General features: G+C 35.1%; 1 protein-coding gene across 5 annotated transcripts in view; it reads left to right on the top strand.

Moving 5' to 3' along the window:
* Nucleotides 1-22,329, top strand: part of LOC136037177 (uronyl 2-sulfotransferase-like) — a 73,612-nt gene that overhangs the window by 50,016 nt on the left and 1,267 nt on the right. For all 5 annotated transcript variants that reach the window (XM_065719728.1, XM_065719724.1, XM_065719725.1 and 2 more), the window contains 3 exons: nucleotides 1,211-1,341; nucleotides 5,568-5,691; nucleotides 21,893-22,038. In XM_065719728.1, coding sequence (XP_065575800.1) covers nucleotides 1,211-1,341; nucleotides 5,568-5,691; nucleotides 21,893-22,038 — 401 coding nt within the window. The remainder of the gene's footprint in view (nucleotides 1-1,210; nucleotides 1,342-5,567; nucleotides 5,692-21,892; nucleotides 22,039-22,329) is intronic.

Genomic DNA, 22,329 nt, shown 5'->3' with positions numbered 1-22,329 from the left:
TCCCTGTGTCCCCGTCGTCATTTATATATCCCCCTGTTATATAAATTATACAAACATTTAATCATTTAAATTTTTGTCTTTTTCCTCTTTTTTTCTTTTTAGTTTTTTTTGGTTTTTACTTTTTTTTAGTTTTTTTTTTAGTTTTTTTTCTTTTTTCTTTTTAGTTTTTTTATTGTAGTTTTTACCTTTTTAGTTTTATTTTTATTTTTATTTTTTTTAGTTTTGTTTTTCTCCTTTATTTTTCAGTTTTTTTCCTTTTTTTCTTTTTTTCTTTTTTAGTTTTTTTAGTTTTTTAGCTTTTTTAGTTTTTTTATTAGTTTTTAGTTTTTTTCTTTTTAGTTTTTTTTTTGTAGTTTTTACCTTTTTTTTAGTATTTTTAGTTTTTTTTTTTTACTTATGTCCTGGTCGTCATTTATATTCCCTGTGTCCCGGTTGTCATTTGTGTCCCGGTGCTTTGTTGATGGTGATTGCTAATCAAACATTCCTTGTGTCCCGGTCGCTTTCTCTTTGAGTGTCCCGGTCGTCATTTATATTCCCTATGTCCCGGTGTCCCGGTCGTCATTTGTGTCCCGATGTCCCGGTCTGTAATTTCGTCAGTTGACAAACATGCGGTCAGTCGACACACAAACATGACGTCACTCGACACACACACACACACAGACAACTTATTTTTATATATATAGAAGATTACTTGTAATCCATATTGGGACGAGATACAACGACTTTACTTCCTAAACAATCGCCAGTTCATAGATATGACATTACGGCCCGTGTCTTCCGGCAAAAGTTGAAATCACTGATAGATTTCATATTAAAATCAAATGTGTTTGGGCCAGTACGATGCTGGTTGTATTCAGTGGAATGGCACAAGCGAGGATTAATAAAAAAATGAAAAAACTAAAACAAATAAATTGAATAAATTAAAAACTATGTAACAAAATTGCTTCTAATGAAATTGAAGATGTGATTTCCGCTGAAACACCTGATGTCGATGTCGAGCTTACATGAAATTGTGGCAAAAAATATGATGCGCGAACCTTGCGGTGAACTGAATGAACATTCACCATGCATGGACAGAGGAAGGTTCAAAAAGCAACATCTTCGACTTTTAGTACCTAACACAAATTAATCAATTCAATTTATAAATATGTTAACTTTGTATATGAAAATAGGATGACTCGTTTTAAAATCACCTTATTTTAACTTCTAGATATACAAAAGATATAACTCCAACATATATAAGTGTGTTAAGAAAACCAATTGACCGGCTGTTTCTGTGGTATTTAGAAACGAATTATAGCCAGACTGCCCAAAAGAAGAAATATTTTATCCCTGGAAAAGGTGTGTGCTTTGTCTTTTGTTCCTGACACGTATTTTGTTTTATTTGATGCTTAAGATAACAACTTTCATTAATTCACTGCATTAACAGAAGCAATATAATATGTGCTATGCGGCGCTATAATTTTTATTGCAATTAGTATGTTTTTGAATTAGTATTTTCTAAAAATTGCTTGCGTATAGATGTATTCTCCAATACTTTTGTTTTCAGAGCCGTTCCCAATGGCGGGTGGGGTGGGTGGCCGCAGCAAGTTTTGTCTTGAGCCGCGTGGCTGGGGAACACTGCAGCCAAGATTTATTTTAAAAGATATTCTTTAGGCTATTTCACAGTTCACATAAAATGTCCTGTTTATTTCCCATACGAAAAATTAAACTGTGAAATGCAAATTATTTTTATTGTTTTTGAGAGTCTAAACCTAACCCCTCCTAACTGTCTTATCTCCAAACTCTCTTTTTTCTTAGCTCTCTATCAAAATTTTTTCTTCCAGTTGAAAATCCCTCTGTATTCTCACAAATAATACATATTAGAATTCCAAGCGATGGGACTGTTATAAATTCCCTGATTTTTAGTTTTTCCTTAATTTTTTAAGTCTACATTTTAAAGGAGAATAATATTGGCATCGCCATATTTAAAAGTCAAATATGTCGAATTTTGCAAAATGTCTCACTCTCTAAAATGGATATTTCAATTCAATTATTTCTTGTCTAGGGGAATAATATCTAAGGAGGATCTTGGTCGGCAAGAAGGGGGGGGGGGAGGTTAAGACTACAAAAAAAAAATCAATTATGGCTCCACTTTGAAATTTGTTCCTTTTTTTGGCATAGAGTAGGTATAGGTAAATTAGAAAGGTAGAGGATGTATCGAACAGATTTTCACTCTTAAGTTAACAATGCATAAGTGCCTGAGTTATCAAACACCTTCGGTCCATAGGTTTATAGATTATGAGCAAGCGTTCGACTCTGTTGATAGAAGAACTTCAGCAAAGGTTTTGTCCTTGTATGGTATGCCAGACAAATACATTGAAATGATTAGTGCTATGTGCGAGAATAACACTGCTGTAGCATATATTCTGGTAGCATATGAGGATAGCAGCTAGTTTCGTATTAAATCAGGAGTTGAACAGGGTTATGCTATATCTCCTTTTATATGAATCATTTTAATGGATTTTGTCTTAAGAAGCATAGGAAAGACAGTGGGAGATCATGGAATCAAATCAGGAGAAAAAAATTCTCCTAGACTTAGATCATGCTGATGATTTAAGCATACTAGACGAAAGTGTGAGCAAAGTGAATGAACTTTTAGAGGTTTTACAAGTTCAGGGTGCTAGAAGAGGTTTGAAAATAAATATTAAGAAGACTAAGTCACTAAGGCTAGGAATAAGTGAAGAGGAAAAGGTGATGTTGGATAAAGAAAAGACTGATCAGGTGGACAGTTTCACTACCTTGGTAGTATTATTAATGAAGACGGTGGGAGCAGTGAAAGTGTTAGAAGTAGAATGGCAAAGGTTCATGATTATTGAACCTTGTGAGTGAGGTAGGAAGGGGTGGGTATGGAGTATTTTTGGCTGGGTATTTTCGTAAGATATTTGAGGTAGAACTTCAATATTTTATAGTTATAATTTTCACATAGAAAGATCGTCGAACCTATTTTATTGACATATATTTGGGCGCAGAATCAATGACATATATCGGCGAAGAAACGTATTCTAGCTTAGAAACATATTTTGGCGAGGAACTGTGCTTCCACTATCGTTTATCTGGCCTTTATTGTGGTCCTCTCTTTTCTAAGAACTTGGAAGAAGGATGACAGATTGCCAAAGACCGTCCTTTTCGGCCAACTACCTAGGACTAAGGAAAAAACAGGTTGTCCCCGAACGGAGTAGGAGAATGTCGCAAGGAAGGAATCAATGGGAATTATATCTTCTTGGAAGGGTATAAAGAAGTAGATTTTGGACAGACTGGGCTAGAGGAGAGGCATATGAAGCTGTGTTCGTCTCAAGCCACTTGGGGTAGCAGTAAGTTGCTAGGAATAGTATTAAATGTTGTAGAAATGGATGTCGTAGCCATGAGTTTAACGCATCAGATGATTTTTTTTTTTGATTTTTTATAACAAGGACAGTGATACAATTTTTTCCCGTAAATAATTGACTGTTTCAAATTGACTCTTTTCTCTTTTTCTACTTCTTTGTCATTTGATTTACCTCTGCAGACGTTTGAATCAATACGAATTTGAACATGTTATCCTAGTCGAATCTTAAGGAAAATTTAAATATTTCTTATTTAAATAAATGGGTAGAGTATATTTATATACTAAATAATACCGATTTTTGTATCGAATATTAGAAGCCCAAATGAACCCTTTACTTTGAGACATTTATTTCTATTCTGAGGCAACCTTGACTAACAGCAGTCAATACAAAAAGTTCATATTTTGAGCTGCTTCATTTCTTTCCAATAGACATGATTAGTTTCAAGCATAAAATTGGCTAACCTGTACACCCCAATTGACACGATTAGTTTGTGTCTATTTCTAGAAATAGATGAGCACAATACGGGTCTTGGCTAGGGTATTCCTTTGTGCATCGCTTTAATACACTATACAATAGACGCTCGGCCATAGGTCTTAGAGAGCTTTATTAAGTTTGTGACATATCTAGGAGCCCATGCTGTTTGAGCCTCGCGAAAAATATCCCAACACCTGCATGATACCTTTAGATTATGTCAGGGTCTAATAAATTTATGGCAGGCTAGAATGGAAGGGTTTTTGATTTGTGGGTGCTATATTTTTTTGGAATGAAGTCCGCCCTAGCCATTGAAGATTTCAAATATGTATAAGGAATAATTTTATTTTGAAGGTGGGTGGGGACTCGATTTTGCTAATTAGCTTAACGTTGATGTTAATGAAGGTGCTCCTTTGTTTCTGTTGGCATGCAGTGCTTAGAAGGTAAAATTCAAGGGCGAATGACTTTTAATATCCCAACTTTACAAGACCAGATAAAATGTCAATTATTGGTAAAATCTTGCAACAATATCTTAACAGTATTATTGTCTAGACAAAAACCTAGGTTTGTATCTGAAATTGAAAATTTTTATAGGATTTCTAGATGGAACTCTGAAAGTAACAATTAGGTATGGAGGATTAAAAAAAAGTTTTGAGATCGAGCGTCCAGTAAAAGTTTAAATCAAAGAAGCTTATTCCCCGTAAACCATGAATGACACAGGAAATAACGACCAAATAGAATTAAGAAATCAGCTTTATGAAACATATTTGGATTCCAAAAGTGATGAGTCTTTTATTTTATCTACAAAGCAAAGAAATCTGGTGAATAAACTGAGGAGAAAAGCAATGTCTGATTGTTATGAAAATAAGTTGGGGGATAGTAAAGGCAATTTGAAGGAAACGTGGAATATTTTAAATGAGATCATGGGTTAAAAGGGAAAAGAGACCCCACAGCAGACATTAAATTGTATGGATGTAACCTTGGTGATTCAAATGAAATTGCAAATAAGTGTGCTAATTTTTCCTTAAATATTGGCTCCAAGGCGCAATCTAAGGCTAGCAACAAATATAACGAAATGGACTGCAATATTATTAATGATGCCGCGGTGAAACTTTAAATATGGAATTTCAGCCGTGCAAGAGTGAAGAAGTGCGTTAAGTTGTACAGTCACTTAAGTCAAATTCTGCTGATGTTGACGGTTTGTCCCTTCGAGCTCTTAAAGTGATTTTAGGATATATTCTTCCCTGTCTAGTTTTTATCATTAATCTTTCCATGGAAAAGTGATGTTTTCCGGTGCAGTTTAAAGTGGCAAAGACACAGAACCGGGGGGGGGGGATATTCTGAAGTATTTTTCTTTTATTATTTAAATTTGTTATGTCCTTATTGTTGGGTAAATCTGTCGATCTATCCATCTGTCTATTAAATACAACAAATGCTGTTTTGACACTAAAAACCGGAAGTTATCAAATATAAACTATTGTCTCAAATTGACTTTTTAAGAAAAATCACACAAAATGAATAAAATACAACAAATGCCATAAACAATTTTTCCTCCACTTTGTAACAAAATACGACACGATTTGTCTTTGTTAGTGGCTTTCGCATGGTTTGAAACGGTTGCGATAGTACTTACATACATACAATAATGCGTATTTGTAATCTCAAATGCCAATATTATATTTTATTTAGAATTTGCTGTATTCCCCTCAAACTTATTTTGTGTTTCAGAACTTCAAATAGTTAAAGATGAATTCAAACTAAAATTGGAAAAACTGCATTTTAATATATCTGGTTTATCTACATCTTTCTTCTTCAGCACGGCTTTCTTTTGTGGCCAAAACTTGGAATGTCTGTAAGTATATATTGTTAATAATGCATTACTTTCGGGGTTGCAGATCTCGAGTCTCCGTCTGCTCAAATATTATAATAAAGTAAGATAAAATGAATGAAAACAAAAAACAGAACAAATTCGTAATCGTTTTTTTTTCGTGATCTGCAACCACTTTCGTGGTTGCAGATCTCGAGTCCCCGTCTGCTCAAATATTGTAATAAAGTAATATAAAACGAAAGAAAATAAAAAATAGAACAAACTCATAATCGTTTTTAATGTATCTGGTCTATCCACATCTTTCTTCTTCAGCACGGCCTTTTTTTTGTTGCCAAAACGTGGAATGTCTGTAAGTATATATTGTTAATTAAGTATTACTTTCTTGGCTGCTCTTCTCGAGTGTCCATCTGCTCAAATATTATAATAAAATAAGATAAAATGAATGAAAACAAAAAACAGAACAAATTCGTAATTGTTTTTTTTCGTGATCTGCAACCACTTGGAATGTCTGTAAGTATATATTGTTAATTATGCATTACTTTCGTGGTTGCTTTTCTTGAGTCTCCATCTGCTCAAATATTATAATAAAGTAAGATAAAATGAAAGAAAATTAAAAAAAAAAAACTTGTAATCATTTTTTTTTTCGTGATCAGTGGTCTGAAGGTTGAACTATATCAAATAACTGTAATAACTTCAAATTATATCAAAACAACAGTGAACGGAAAATAAGAGTTCAACTTCAGATTGCAAGATTTCCAATAATGCTCCAGAAGAAATTATTTATGGTTTTGTTCTTGTTTCGTTTCTGTCCTACTTGATAGTGTAAAAAAGAAGCAAATAGAATTGTTTTATCATTAAACGACGAACTCGCGCCTACATTAAAGTAATCTCCTCGAGCCGAAACATGGGATATTATGTATCATTCCTTCCTAGGAAATTTTCTAAAAAATTCAATCGGCATATTCCAAATACCTAATTCAATTTTCCAGCAATTTAATTTTGACTAAATTTTTTACTATTCTATGTACATATAAGATGCGGAAACCAAAGAAACTGAAATAAGTCTAGCCGTGACTTGAAATAAAGCAGAGGGAAAAAAATTCTCAGGATAAAGAAAGAAACGGGACTTGGTGTTTTGTAAAAATCTTTTGCCATTATTAGCTATAGGTTCATGTTTAAGAATCATATCATAAATCGAGTTAATTTTTAAATTACCTGCATCTCTGTTTATAGAAAGATTAGTAAAAATAAGTTGTTGTTTTTTATTTCAATGGCTTCTCTACCCTATTGTGTCAAGCCTCTATCTTAAAAAATACCCGTGGCATCATAAAATTGTACGTAATGGTCAGGGTTGGGGAAATTGCGCTCTGCTAAAGGTGAAACGAAAGTTTCAGGAGATTTGCTATATTTTAGAGCCTTATCTATTGAGTTACGATGCTCAATAAATCGTTTAACAAACTAATGGTGGGTTCCTTCCATCTTAAACTTTCCACAAGAAAAAAGAATGTTGTACACCCTACTGCCTAAATTTCCAAGATTCTAATCCTTCCCATAATTCCGAAAGCTACTTAATGGTCTACTTGATTCAAAACATGTATCAGTGTTATATTTCCCTAAAATTCGTTTAATTTTTCACCTAGGCCAGGTTCATAGGATATAGAAATATAGCTAGTTTTCTAATTAAATTCAAATGTCTTAGAAATAGCGTTTATTTTATTATTATGTTTAGTGCATATATTTTCAACTAATACAATCATAGCTCCTTATTTCACTGAAACCGAGTGGTACGAGTGAAATTTTAGATGTCTGTCACTATGTGTAGGTCACTGCGGAAATATTTAGATATCTCTACAGTGGTGTCGGTTTTCTATATATTGAGAAAAGCAAATGGTTATCTCGTTTAATTCGCAAAATATCAAGCGATGGTAGCCTTTTGTCCTCTTCAAATTCATCTGTAAATTTAACGTTTTTATCAAAACTATTTAAATGATAAAGAAAGGGATTTAAGAACTCATAGCCATGCCTCCAAATACAAACAACGTCATCCTTGAATCAACCCCCAAAATAAGGGGACAACAAAATCCATGAAACACCTTTCATAGATTTCGTTGACACGTCTGCTATTTATTATTTTCCTTGTTTGTTTTAGGTTTTATTTAATTTAGGTTTTATGGATAATTTTAGATTTGTCTTTGTTCTTAGCGTCGACGACACCTTGGTATATACCGGCGAAACATCTGCTTCGTTTTAGTTTGTCTTTTCCTTCTCCTTGCCATAGTCCCGTTTGTTTCTGTATCTTGAGATTTTTAACTCTAATTTTGTCATAGCTGGCCAGTTTGGCTTTAGATCTTTCATTCGTGACTTGTAATTATTGACTTCAAAAATCCCTTAAGTGCGAACTTTAGTAACTGTCAAACAAATGATTCGAAATTTGCTATTATCACCTTTTGGTGGGAAATAGCTACTCGGCCAATTGAAATAATTCCCTTAATGATTGCTGATGAGCCACTGGCTGAAAGAACAGCAAACATGCTATCATTTATGAAGTCAGGAATGAAAGATACTTTAGCTCAAGGGCTTTCCTTTGGGTCCACCAGCTAAATTCCTTCAAGCATTCCTTACCAATCCTAGGTCGGCTAAGAGGCAGTTAATCCGTACTTATAAAGTGGGGTGGATGGGGAATAGGGGTTCCAGGACCCTGATTCAGTTACTTAACTACACAAGTAAAATTAAACGAACAGTAAAATCTATAATTTATATTCTTCAGTTCAATCATATGACCAAAAACTTCATGTGGAACATGTATTGCCATGTTCTGGTTAGTCACCCAATCATTTAGGATTATTGCCAAAAACGATCCTTGAACAATTACAAGTCAAAACACGTACAAAATATCCGTTTTTGGAAGCTTGGAAGGAGGGTGATGGAGTGTCCTCAAACTGCAAGGTCTTTTAATCACGTGAACCTATATCACCGCATTACTATTATTTCAGCAGATCATAATATATCCGTAGTTATACTTAAATTTATTTATGAAACGCTTGTTTTGAAATAGACTAGATGAACGAATCTATAGGTTCTTCTACACATAGGTAGCTGAAATGGGTGATTTAGCTCCATATTGACAATCAAATATTTCAAGAAACTACCAATTTTTAGAGAAGTCAAACATCCTGCATAAACTATATACATAGCTGGTTTTGATTTTTCATTTTGTGGCAAAAAGAAAAAATTAATTGTAAAGAGAGGGGGGTCGACGAAGGTGTAGGATCCCTCATATATCGAATCATTTCTGCCCACGTTAAGATTAGATGTCACTCCTCACTTTCATTTTGCTGTCATTTAAGTGTTGTCATGTAAATTGCTAAAGACAGTAAAAACGCATTATGATTCTTTAAGTTGGCTTAGTAGAAATTTATGCAAACATATACGTCTTAAGGAATAAGGAAAATGCGAGAACTCAAGTTTTAATGGAAAAATCCTCCGTTAAGCTTCAACACTTACGGGGTCATGTTTGAAAATAATCAATAATCATGTTTGAAAAATCACCAGAAAATGAGCATAGAAATATATCATCACGGAGCTTCGAGAAATGTAATTTTTCTTGATTTCTGTAGCAACAGACAAACACTATCATTAGTTGACAGCAAAGCTGGGTAAAAGCAAAACAGTGATTAAATAAGAAAAATAATGCAAGAATATAACTCTATATCTTGTTACCAAATAGGAATTGGAAAGAAATTTATACATTACTAGCTGTTGGGGTGGCGCTTCGCAACACCCCAACACCTAGTTGGTGTATATTCCTAGTTGGAATATACAACATTCTTGGCTTTCCCATTGTCTGTGCATATACAAAGCCGTATGTACTAATAATGACGTCATATGCAAACGCTCTTTTTACAAACAAACAAACATGCATACACACAACTCGTTTTTATATAGATAGATAGATAGGTAGATACAATACAAATTAACTGCGTAAAACTTGCGAATATACAACATTTTTCGCTGTCCAATTGTCGCTGCATATAAATAGATTGTCAGGTTTACCGACCCTCGAACATGCAACGCACAATTGTCCATGGGAAAAACAATCTGTATTAAGATCTATACTGCATTTTTCTAATTATTGACCTTGAGCTTTGTTAATGGTGATTGCAAAGGCTAATCCAATTGGGAATTGCAATCTTTTAAATTGAAAAGGCAGATCCGTTGGAATCATGGGAATACGAGGAATAAGAACAGCCTCACCCTCAAAAGGCCCTGTCAGGATTGTTGCCTCTATTACGTTTTCAATTGTTTTTTTTTACGGCAAGTCGCGTGCCATTGCAAAGCTTTGGTGGGTTGATATTTCGTAACAATATTATTGGTACGCCTATTTTTATTTCTAGCACGTGTGGTGGAAACCCTGGGAGATTCAGGGAATTCAAAAATTCATATGGATAATTAACCGCTTCATTTGGTTCCAGAACTATGTCGACTGACTTGAAAAGGACTGCCTGGTCTCGAATCTTGGTCAAAACAATATTGTTGATTTCGTGGACGTCTAAATTTTTGGCTGCCAGAATCGCTCGTTCACTTAGCCATTTATGATTTTTATAATTGGTTAGAATATTCGAAAATACTTTTTTAACCAATTCATTTTTGGACGTTACTAAATTACAGAATTCAGCGGGTAGTTGTATACGTCCTGAAATTGAGTCTACTGGGAGCTTTCCGTTTTCAATTGCCAGCAATTGATCTGAAAATGTTTGACCAGAGTCATCGTTTTGCAATCGGACACGCATATTTGTAGTTAATTTTAATGTATTTACGTGTGCCCATAATGATAAAAAACGCTTAGATTCTGACGTAGTTCCAGTAAGCAAAGTCTTCAATGGCTCTGGGGGTGCAGCCAGTTGAGGAAGTTTAACTTTTCCTGAGGCGCAACACATTCCCATTGTTCCACCATTAAATTTCAAGGCCTTGCAGTAGGGATAAATTTTAGACATAGTCCCGATTTGAACACTTCTACTATAATCATCGACTGGGCTGTACCTGAATGCCATGCGATAATTTTCACGTTGCTCTTGTGATTCCTCGGCACGCTTTCTTTTGGCTTTATCTCTTGAAGCCGCAAGCCTGTTTTCACGTTACTCTTGTGATTCCTCGACACGCCTTCTTTTTTCACTTTCTCTTTTAGCAGCAAGTCATGTTTCGCGTTGCTCTGGTAGTTCCTCGACACGCCTTCGTTGACGTAAATTGCACATTCCTAATCTGGCATTATCTCTTGAAACCGCAAGCCTGTTTTCACGTTGCTCTTGTGATTCCTCGACACGCCTTCTTTTCTTACTTTCTCTTTCAGCAGCAAGTCTGGTTTCGCGTTGCTCTGGTAGTTCCTCGACACGCCTTCGTTGACGTAAATTGCACATTTCTAATCTGGTCCTTTCTCTTTGAACCGCAAGCCTGGTTTTGCTTTTTGGTAACATTCTAACTTTTTCAATGTTTTTCAATTTTTAATGTTCATTCTAACATTGACAGTTGGAAAAATCTTCACGTACCAAGCTTGCGAAAGCTCAACAATTTATAATAAACCTCAATATTTTAAGTATCTGTTTTAAGGTTTTCAATTTACTTTAATCTATTGTCAAAATATTTCGAAATATTTATGCAATTCCCAGTTTTTACATTTTAGTTTGTTTTCATTTTCTTCTTTATTTTTTAGACGTCATATGCAAACCCTCAACACAAAAATACATACAACTTATATATATAGAAGATATTATTATATATAGATATTATAGATATATAGTTATTATAGATATTATATATATATGTAGATACTAGCTGTTGGGGTGGCGCTTCGCGCCACCCCAACACCTAGTTGGATGGGGCGCTTCACGCCCCCCCAAGCCCCCCGGGCGCGCAAGTCGTTACGCGCCATATTAGTTACGTGCCATTGTAGTTGTGTCCCTGTGTCCCACCTGTGAATACAGATATATATATATATATATATATATATATATATATATATATATATATATATATATATATATATATATATATATATATATATATATATATATATATATATTTTAACTACGTAAAACTTGCGAATATACAACATTCTTGGCTGTCCCATTGTCTGTGCATATAAATAGATTGTCAGGTTTACCGACTCTTGAACATGCAACATATAATTGTCCATGGGAAAAACAATCTGTAATCAGATCTATGCCTCTTTATTCTAATGATTGCCCTTGAGCTTTGTTGATGGTGATTGCTAATCGAACATTCCCTGTGTCCCCATCGTCATTTATATATCCCCCTGTGCCCCTCGGCGTCCCCGTTGTTGTTGTTTCCCTGTGTCCCGGTCATACCTCATTAATCTAATAATTGCCCTTGAGCTTTGTTGATGGTGATTGCTAATCGAACATTCCCTGTGTCCCCGTCGTCATTTATATATCCCCCTGTGCCCCCCGGTGTCCCCGTTGTTGTTGTTTCCCTGTGTCCCGGTCGTCATTTGTGTCCCGGTGTCCCAGTCTGTAATTTCTCTTTGAGTGTCGCGGTCATCATTTATATTCCATGTGTCCCGGTGTCCCGGTCGTCATTTTGTCCCGGTCGTCATTTGTGTTCCGGTGTCCCGGTCTGTAATTTCTCTTTGAGTGTTCTGGTCGTCATTTATATTCCCTGTGTCCCGGTCGTCATTTGTGTCCCGGTGCTTTGTTGATGGTAATTGCTAATCGAACATTCCTTGTGTCCCGGTTGCTTTCTCTTTGAGTGTCCCGGTCGTCATTTATATGCCGTATGTCCCGGTGTCCCGGTCGTCATTTGTGTCCCGATGTCCCGGTCTGTAATTTCGTCAGTCGACAAACATGACGTCAGTCGACACACAAACATGACGTCACTCGACAGACACACTGACAACTTATTTTTATATATATAGATTATAGATATTATAGATTATATATTATATATACAGAAGATATAATCTGGCGTAACAGACATAGTGTAACAGACATAACACACATACAGCTTATTTTTATATATGTAGATTGAACAGCTAGAAATCTAATCCATGCCCTACTATAATCATTGTTTAAATATACTTAACATTCAACAATTCATATTATTAGTTAATTGAATTACCGACAAGGACATCTTCTTAGAAAGACCAATATCTTATTTTGTTATTATATCACTTTAGCCTTTCAACGTTATTCACACATCAATAGAAACTTTATTTTCTTCTGATTCGGGATGTATTAGTTTTATTGCTGCATTGTTTAGTTTGTCAACCACAAAAGTAGTGGAGGGTTAATTCGTTTACAGGGTGTCCATTCCCTCGAATACCGGTCCCTATACCTTTTTTTAAAATTTTCTTCAAGACACAGGTGCTTTTTAAGTAATAGAAAGGTTTTTAAAGATGCTGGTTTATGTTACATAATAGAGAGTGTATTTCCTTTGATTGTTTAAAAACCTTCAAGGGCCAGGAAGAAACTTCAGGGGGCCCTGCCAAATGATGGATTATTTGGTTGTTACGTAATAGGGTTTATTTTCTAAGAGATGCAGGTGTATGCTACATAATAGGGGTTTGTTTCCTTTTTTAAATGGATTCAGGTGGCTGTTATGTAATGGGGATAGTTTTCTTATGTTGAAGATGATGCAATCTTGCGTGACTTGATAGATTCTTTGGGGGTGACGTAATCATCCGTGAGTTGGTAGATTTTTTTGGAATGACGTAGTATCACGTTTTGCTAAGCTTCATTGGCCCCGGAGGAATCCCTGCTTGTACTGAGGAGGGCGCATATGTGGATGTTATGTATTTGCATCACATACGTGGGTGTTACGTAATGATGGCGCACACTTGAGTCTTGCGTAATCACGAAACATAAGTGGGATGTTACGTAATGACAATGTACACCTGGATGCTACGTAATACTTTAAGAGATAGCATTTTCCTTCAATGCGTTTTTTTCTCAGGAAACCTTTATAATCTAAAGATTTTTGTCCGTAGCTGAATTTGAAAGAAATTTCCCCTCAAAGAAAAAAGCATTAAACAGCTAGACGAACAAACCCTTTCTAATATTGTTTTTGGGAATGCTTCTAATGGAAGCGATTCAATGTAGGTGTGGACTACACCTTCCCTATGTCAGCAATAATTGACATGTAGAGGGGAAATCGATTGCTAAAAATTAGTTACATTTGATGTGCATCTGCTTGTTAAAGCGCTATTAATTATCTAACGTAACCATGACAGATTAATTTAGCTATTGAATCAGTGAGATGTTAAATAGCATGGGCCTTAGATATTTCATTGCGCAAGTCATTGCGTATTGGAGTTTATCCTGGAACAAGAAATCTAAAGAATGAAAACTTTTTTTTACATACTAGTTTTATTAATAAAAACAAATATGCAAGGCTTATTAAAACACTTCATTCATAGGACGCTGAAATCAATATTATACAGGTAGGAGGGCAACGAAAAGGCCGCACAATCGAGGATTATCAACATAAATGCTGAGAAATTCACCGTATGTAAATCCAAAACATCAAAAATAAAATACTGCATGAAAATCATTACTTTAACCAATAGATTTAGATCCATTGAGAGGGGGGTTGGCTTATTAGAGATAAATTCGAGGGGGCACAGGACAAGTGGCTTAATTCTATATTTTGTTCATTTTTCTTAGTATTATTTTCTGATGATTCCCAGTATCTAACACTCAATGGCTGACACACGGCACCCTCTGGCAACCATTATTACACACATAGCATTTTTCGGACGTTTTCCTTTAAAATATTCGTTTACACCAGAATCGATCGTTTAGATCTAATTAAAAATCCTCAATAACGTTTCTTCTGATGACTCCTGACAATTGTAGCCAGCGTGGCACAATCTACCATCCCGATGACACCTTTTGACTTACACTATCACACCAATTAGTTTTTCAGTTTTCCCCCAAAAATATTTTTATAAACTAAATGACCATTGTTTTTATGTACAGCAGAAACCTACCATTTCATCATTAGATTTATATGTTCCATTACGATTCCCAGCTTGTGACACTTAAAGGCTGGTACACGTCACCCTCTGACAACCCTTGTCAGACATATGGTATTTTTCGGACATTTTCCTCCAAAAACATCCTCCACACAAGAATTGATCGTTTAAACTTAATGAAAAACACCCAATAATGTTTCTTTTTATGACTCCTGGCAATTGAGGTCAGCGTGACACAATCTATCAGCTCGACAACACTCTCTGGTGCATATTATCACACCTAAGGATTTTCAACGTAATTACCACAAAAAAGAACATTATAAACTAAAAATGAATTTTTTTTGTTTGAACTGTGAAAACTTGCCATTTTATGGTTAGATTACGACGTTCCATGCCAATTCTCAGCCTGTGATACTTGCTGACACACGGCTCCCTATGGCTGCAATTATCACAAAAATGTCATTTTCGAGCATCTCCCTTCAAAATATCAATTTATACTAGAATTGATCGTTTAACCTTAATGAAAAAACATATAAAAATTTTCTTGTGATGACTCCTGGCAATTGAGGCCAGTGTGGCACAATCTGCCAACCAGATGACACCTTCTGGCGTAGATTTTCACACCTAAGGGTTTTTCAACTTTTTTTCACAAAACATAACTTTTTAAGCTAAAAATGACCATTGTTTTTTTATTTCAACAGTGGAAACATGCCATTTTACTGTGAGATTGCGATGTTCCATGGCAACTCCTATCCTGACTCCCATCTTGAATTTTAGAGGCTAGACTTGTTTTCTTCGGTTTGTTTTTGATTTTTACGAAATTGTTTGGATTTTTAGGGTCTCTTCAGGATTTATATATATTGATCTTGATTTTTAGATGTTGCCCTTGATTTCTTTGAATTGGTTTGTATTTTAGAGGTTGACCTCGAAAATATCAGAAATCGAGTTTGGTCTTGGTTTTTACGGTTTACTCTAGATTTCTATGCACATAATATGGTTTATAAAGTTCGGTCTTACTTTTTATCGTTAGGTCTTATCTCGTTTTATCTCTTGATTTCAGTGTATTGTTCTTGATTTCTAAGGACTGTTCTGGATTTCTTCATGTTGATCTCTTGATTTTTGCGATTTTGTCCGGGTTTTAAAGATTTGGACATGATCTCTATGGGGTTGGTTTAGCTTTCTAAATATTGATTTCTTCGGATTGGTCTTGATTTTTAGAGGTTGGAGTTGATTTCTAAAGTTTTGTCTTGATTTTTAGGATATCGTCTGACTTTTTAGGGCCTGGTGATGATTTCTATGTATTCATTTTGTTTTTTGGATGCTGACCTCAATTTTTCGGATTTTTTCGATTTTTAGAGGATGATTGTAATTTCTAGAGTTTTGTTTTGATTTTAACAATTCGGTCTGGATTTGTCATGATTTTTAGGAGTTTTTATGGATTTCCAAATGTTGATTTCTTGATTTCTGGGGCACGGTCTTGAGGTCTTTGATTTGGTCTGGATTACTAGGATTATTGGTTATAATATCTATGGACTGGTCTTAATTTCTAGAGTTTGGTCTTGTTTTTTTTTAGTTTGCCTATATTTCTCTTTATTGGTCTTCATTTTTAAGGATTGTTCTGGGTTTCTACATAATGGTCATTCAATTTCTGGTGGTTGGTCTTGATTTCTACGGTTTGTTCTCAATTTCTCTGCATTGATGTCTTGATCTCTATGGTTTGGTCTGAATTTCTACATTTTCATTAATCTATTTTTTTGGGTCGGTCATACCTTTCAGAAGTAGACCTTGATTTTCACAGTTTAGTCTTGATTTTTATGACTTGGAGTGGATTTCAAAGCATTGGTCATGATTTTTAAGTATTGTTTTGAATTTCAACATATTGATCTCTTGGTTCTTCAAATTGGTCTTCATGACTATGGTTTGGTCTGTATTTCTAGGGTTGGCCCTATTTTTTGTGAGTTCGTCTGGATTTCTATGCATTGATTATGATTTCTATGAACTCCCCTAAATTTTTATGCTTTGGCTTTGAATTTTATAGGATTTTTCCAGATTTCTATGGACCGGTCTTGATGTCTACAGTTTTTCTTTATGTCTTAGACTGATCTGGATTTTTAGAGTTGACCCTAATCTTCATGAATTTGTGTGGATTTCTTTAAATTGCTTACGATTTCTATGAGCTCGTCCGTGTTTCTATGTATTGTTTATGATTTCAAAGAACTGGTCTTGATTTCTGAAGTTTTGTCTTTATTTTTTATGAGTTCGCCTGGATTTCTATGTATTGGTCTTGATTTCTAAATATTGATCCAGATTTTTACATATTGATTTCTTGATTTATGGGGGTTAGTCTTGATTTTTATGGTTTGGTCTGGATTTCTATGCGTTGATCTTTTGATTTCTATGGTATGGTCCGGATTTTTACACATTGATTTCTTGATTTCTTTGCCTCGGTCTTAATTTTTAGGGGTTAAACTTGATTGGTACAGTTTAGTCTTGATTTTTATGGTCTGGTGTGGATTTCAATGCACTGGTCATGATTTCTAAGGATTGTTCTGGCTGCTACGTATTGATTCCTCGTTGCATCATATTGGTCTTGATGTTTATGGCCTGCTCTGGATTTGTAGGGTTTGCGCTGATCTTTATTAATTTGTCTGGATTTTTATATATTAGTTATTATTTCTATGATTTCCCCTGGATTTTTAAATATTGATCTCTTCATTTCTTCGGATTGGTTTTGGTTTTTACAGGTTGGGCTTGGTTTCTAAAGTTCGGTGTTAAAAATTATGAATTCATCAGGAGTACAGTTTAGTCTTGATTTCTACGGTTTGGCCATTCTATGGTTTTTATGCACTCGATTTCTATAGTTTGGTCTTGATTTCTTGAGTTTAGTCTTGATTTTTATGTATTGGTATTGGTTTCTAAGGATTTGTCTGGATCTTTACATATTGATCTCCTGATCTTTGCTGCTTCGTCTGGATTTCTATGGTTTGGTCCGGATTTCTACATATTGATCTCTTGTCTAGAAGTCATAATCTCTAGAAGTTGACCTTGATTCCTACAGTTTAGTCGTAATTTTTATTGTTTGGTGTGAGTTTCTATGCACTGGTCATGATTTCTAAGGATTATTTTGGATTTCTACATGTCGATCTTTTAATTTGTTATTTCACCTGAATTTCTGTGAGTTGGTCCCAACTTTTATGGCGTTGCTCTAAATTTCAACATATTCACCCCTTGATCTTTCCAGTTTGGTCTTGATTTTTATGAAATAGTCTGGATTTCTAGGGTCTGGCCATAATTTGAATGTATTCCAAATTATGATTATTGGATGCTGAAGTTGATTTCTTAGGATTCGTCTCGAATTTAGAGGGTGACCTTTAGTTCTAGATTTATACACTGGTTATGGTTTCTACAGTTTGGTGTTGATTTCTTTATACTGGTTGTGATTTCCAAGGATTGTTCTGGATTTCTAAAAATTGCTATCTTTATTATTTCGGATTGGTCTTGACGTCTTTGGTCTGAATTTCTACGGCTGACCCTGATTTTTATGAATTAATATGCATTTCTATACATTGATTATGATTTGTGTGTGTCAGTCTTGATTTTAGAGGTTGCCTTTGTTTTCTACAGTTTGGTCATGATTTCCATGAGTTTGCCTGGATTTTTACGGCTTGATCTCGATGTCTATGGTTTGGTGTGTGTCTCTGCTTATTGTGGGAATAAGGAAAAGGCTAATTCAAGAAAATTTTTTAAATTTCATGTCTTTTTTAACAATGAAGAGGAATTTTCTAAAAAAGCACTGGCAACAAAAAGAAGGGAGGTTTTAAATGCCAAGGAACTTCGCAATCTAACGATAAAATGAAAATTTCCCTCTGTTCAAATAAAAACAGTGGTCGTTTTTAGTTTATGGAAAAAAGGTAGACAAATCCTTAGGTGTGATAATTTGCACCAGAGGGTGCCGTCGGGCTGTTAGACTGGGCCATGCTGGCCTAAGTTGCTAGGATTCATCAGAAAAAAAAGATTTTGGAGAATATTTTGTTGACTTAATTGATCGATTCTAGTTTATATTCATATTTTCTTTGGTAAATGCTTGAAAAATGTCATATGTGGGATAATGGTTGCCGGAGGATGCCGTCTGCTAGCTACTGAGTGTCAGAGGCTTGGAATCACCATGGAACATCGCAATCTAACAATGAAATGGCAAGTTTTAACTGTTCAAATAAAAACAACGGTCAATTTTGATTTACAAAGTGTGTTTGTTGGAAAAAAGGGAAGAAAACCCTTAAGTATGATAATTTGTGCCAGAGGATGTCATTTGGCTGGTCGATTGTGCTACGCTGGCCTCAATTGCCAGGAATCATCAGGAATAACGTTATTGGGGATTTATCATTAAGTTTAAACGATCGATTCTACTGTAAACAGATATTTTTGGAGGAAAATGTCCAAAGACCGCCCTATATGTAATAATGGTTACTATAGGGTGCCGTGTGTTAGTCATTGATTGTCAAAGGCTGGGGATCTCCAAAAAATAATACTAAGAAAAAAGAACAAAATATAGAATTAACCAATGTCCTGTGCCCGCTTGAATTTCCCTTTAATGAGTCACTCCTCCTCTCAATGGATCTAGATTTATTGGTTAAAAGTAATGGTTTTCAGACAGTATTGTATTTTTGATGTTGTGGATATACTCATGGCGAGTTTCTCAGCACTTATGATGATAATCCTTGATTGAATGACTTCCTAGTTGAAAAAATCTTCCTCCTACCTGTATAATATTGATTTCACTGTTTTATGAGTAAAGCCTTTCAACAATGTTTGTAATTCATTTTTATTAATAAAACTTGTATACTCAAAACAAGCCTTTATTCCTTTGATGTCCAGTTCCAGGATAAAACTTCAACACGTAATCATTTGCGCAATAAAATATCTAAAGCCAATGCTATGTAACATCTCATTGACACAATAGCTAATTTAACCTGTCTAGCTCACGTTAGAAGATTAATAAAACTCTAACAAGCAGGTGCACATCACGTGTAACCGGTTTCTAGTATGCAATCCCCCCTACTTGTCAATTATTGCTGAGATCGGGAACATGTAATCCATAGCTTCATCGAAACATTTTCATTAGAATTTATCCCCTGAAAATCAATATAAGAAAGAGTTTGTTGATCGAGCTGTTTAGCGATCCATTTCGTTGAGGGGGAGTGCCTTTCAAATCCAAAATGGGGACAAAAATATTTGGATTATAAAGGTTTGCTAAGAAAAACGCGTTGAAAGAAAACAAAATCTTTTTTACCTATCAGTATTACGTAACATCCTACGTGTGCAGTGGCATTACGTAATATCCTGTGTGCATGCCGTCATTACGTAACACTCTTATGTGAGCCGAAAATACGTAACACCCAAATGTACGATTGCCATTATTTAATACCCACATGCCCCCTCCTCAGTTACAAGCGGGGATTCACGGGCCCCTGAACTCTAGCTTGTCAGAGGAGATTACATCATTCTCAATAAATCTACCAAGTCACGCAAGATTGTGTCACCCTTAACATAAATAAAAAATCCCTATTACGTAACCTACACCTGTATCTCCTGGAAAACAAATTCTATTGCGTAACAATCAAAGAAATCGTGATTTGGCGGGGGCCCCCTCAAGTTTTTTTCCTTGCCATCATAGGTTTTTGAACAAAAAAAGAAAATACAATCTCTATTGCGTAACTTACACCTGTATCTTTTAGAAACATTCTCTATTATGTATCAAGCACCTGCGTCTTGAAGAAAATAAAAAAAAGTGCCGGTACCGCGATTTAAAGTGGGCGGGCACCCTTTAACCGAATCGAACCCTCAATGCTCACGAATATTAAATCAATTTCATTGCTTTTTTATTAATTAATTTTTATTAATTTTATAAGTCAACATGAGGACAACCTCTCCGACTTGATGTATTGTAAGTTTCATATTGGCACCAGTAGAAAGGTAAGTGCTAACCTTGGGTTATTAACCTGGTTTGGTTCAATACAATGATGAAACAACAGAGAATGTGATAGAGGCAATATTACATAAATCGAAAATAACCTGTCATTAACACATTGGGACTCAACTGGGAATCTGCTTGAATTTTCAAGAACGAAACACAGTATCAATTTACCAAATTAGCTTACGCTTATTTCTTTTCACGATTTAGAGTGGCAACAATGGTGAAACTTTATGAAAGACCAGTAATCTTTTGTTGATTTATAACAACCAACAGCAAAGTCGTAGAAGATCCCGGTTTTCCGAGCTAAATAGACCTAAGATGGAACCAGGGAGAGAAATAATTTCATTTTAATATACTAGGTACTTTAAGACCATTCCCTTAGCGATTCGAAGCAATGACGAGACAAAAAGGGCATAACATGCCATTGTTTGTGGATTTAAGGTGGATGATGCTAGGGCTCTAGGTTTCTGTAATGAAGATCCCCATCCATGCAAGATAATTATTTCAAAAAACATAATCATGTATATCTCTCTGTTACACTATTTAATGAAGCCCTGTTTTGCAGACCACTTGCAAAATATGGGGCTTTTACCTCTGGTTCTGACCGGAATCTTGCCCTTGGAGCCCTGATCACGTACCATGCAAGGCTGCGGTTCGTTAAGTGGCATGAACTGTTAAATAGGTAGTTCGTTTCTCTCCGGTCAGTTTTGGTCCCTAAAAAGGGTACTAGAACTAAAAAATTCACTTTATAATTAGTTCTACTCCATTCTTACGAATATTCGTTCTACATAAGGCCTAAGGGAGAACATTTACGGGAGATACATCGTTCTTTATAAAGTCATCACCATTGCATTGGGTAGGATAAGATCAGTAAAGCTGTTCCAAGCTTCAAGTTCTTTAAAACTGAGCAAGCCGTAGGAATTTGATAATTTCTTCAACATCTATTATATTCAGTGATAATTATTTTAGCAGCAAATTTCTGCAGAAGCGAATCAGCTAACGTCTGGGTTGTTTACAGTCAAAGTAAAGACATCCGCGATCTACTGTTCGCGATTTGGTGTAAACAGCAAAATGTTCACATTTAACAAAGTACACAGGTTTTAAATGTGCGCGATTTGATGCATTTTTCTACAGTCAGTACAGAGTCAAAATAAATTTCATAAAGAACTAATGTACATTAGGTTTGTGAGAGCTATTATTTTTTTTGTGTGTTTGTATACCGTGATGGTAGAAATTCTTTATTTACTCTCCATCCTTCTACCTAGGAAACCATCCCGATACGCGTATGAAAAGGCAGTTAAGAATATTGAGCAATTTTACACCGTTGTTGGGTTATATGAGGATGCTAACACTACACTATCGTCGTTCAAACGTCTGATTCCCAGATTTCTTGGAAAAATCACAGAAACAGGTAATGTAATGTCGGTTTCTTTCTTAAAATTTCGCTTTTGCGGTTCTAATGGGGTAGAATGGCATTTTATAACAGAGAAAAGAAAAAAAACAATGAATAGACGCCTTACGTATACGGAGAGAGGGTTTGGACTCTTGATCCCTACTCAAATTCTCGTGAATTTTTCAATTTATCCCGTGACTTATGAAGAATGACTTAACAGTGGGGCTTCTTGATATCCCCTCACGAACATCGACCCCATGTACATGTGAGTATGTGTATATGTGTATTTCATGTCTTTTTATTCATTTT

Source organism: Artemia franciscana, chromosome 16 (genome assembly GCF_032884065.1).
Source record: "Artemia franciscana chromosome 16, ASM3288406v1, whole genome shotgun sequence".
In the NCBI taxonomy this organism is placed as follows: domain Eukaryota; kingdom Metazoa; phylum Arthropoda; class Branchiopoda; order Anostraca; family Artemiidae; genus Artemia; species Artemia franciscana.
This window is presented reverse-complemented; position numbering and strand designations above follow the sequence as displayed.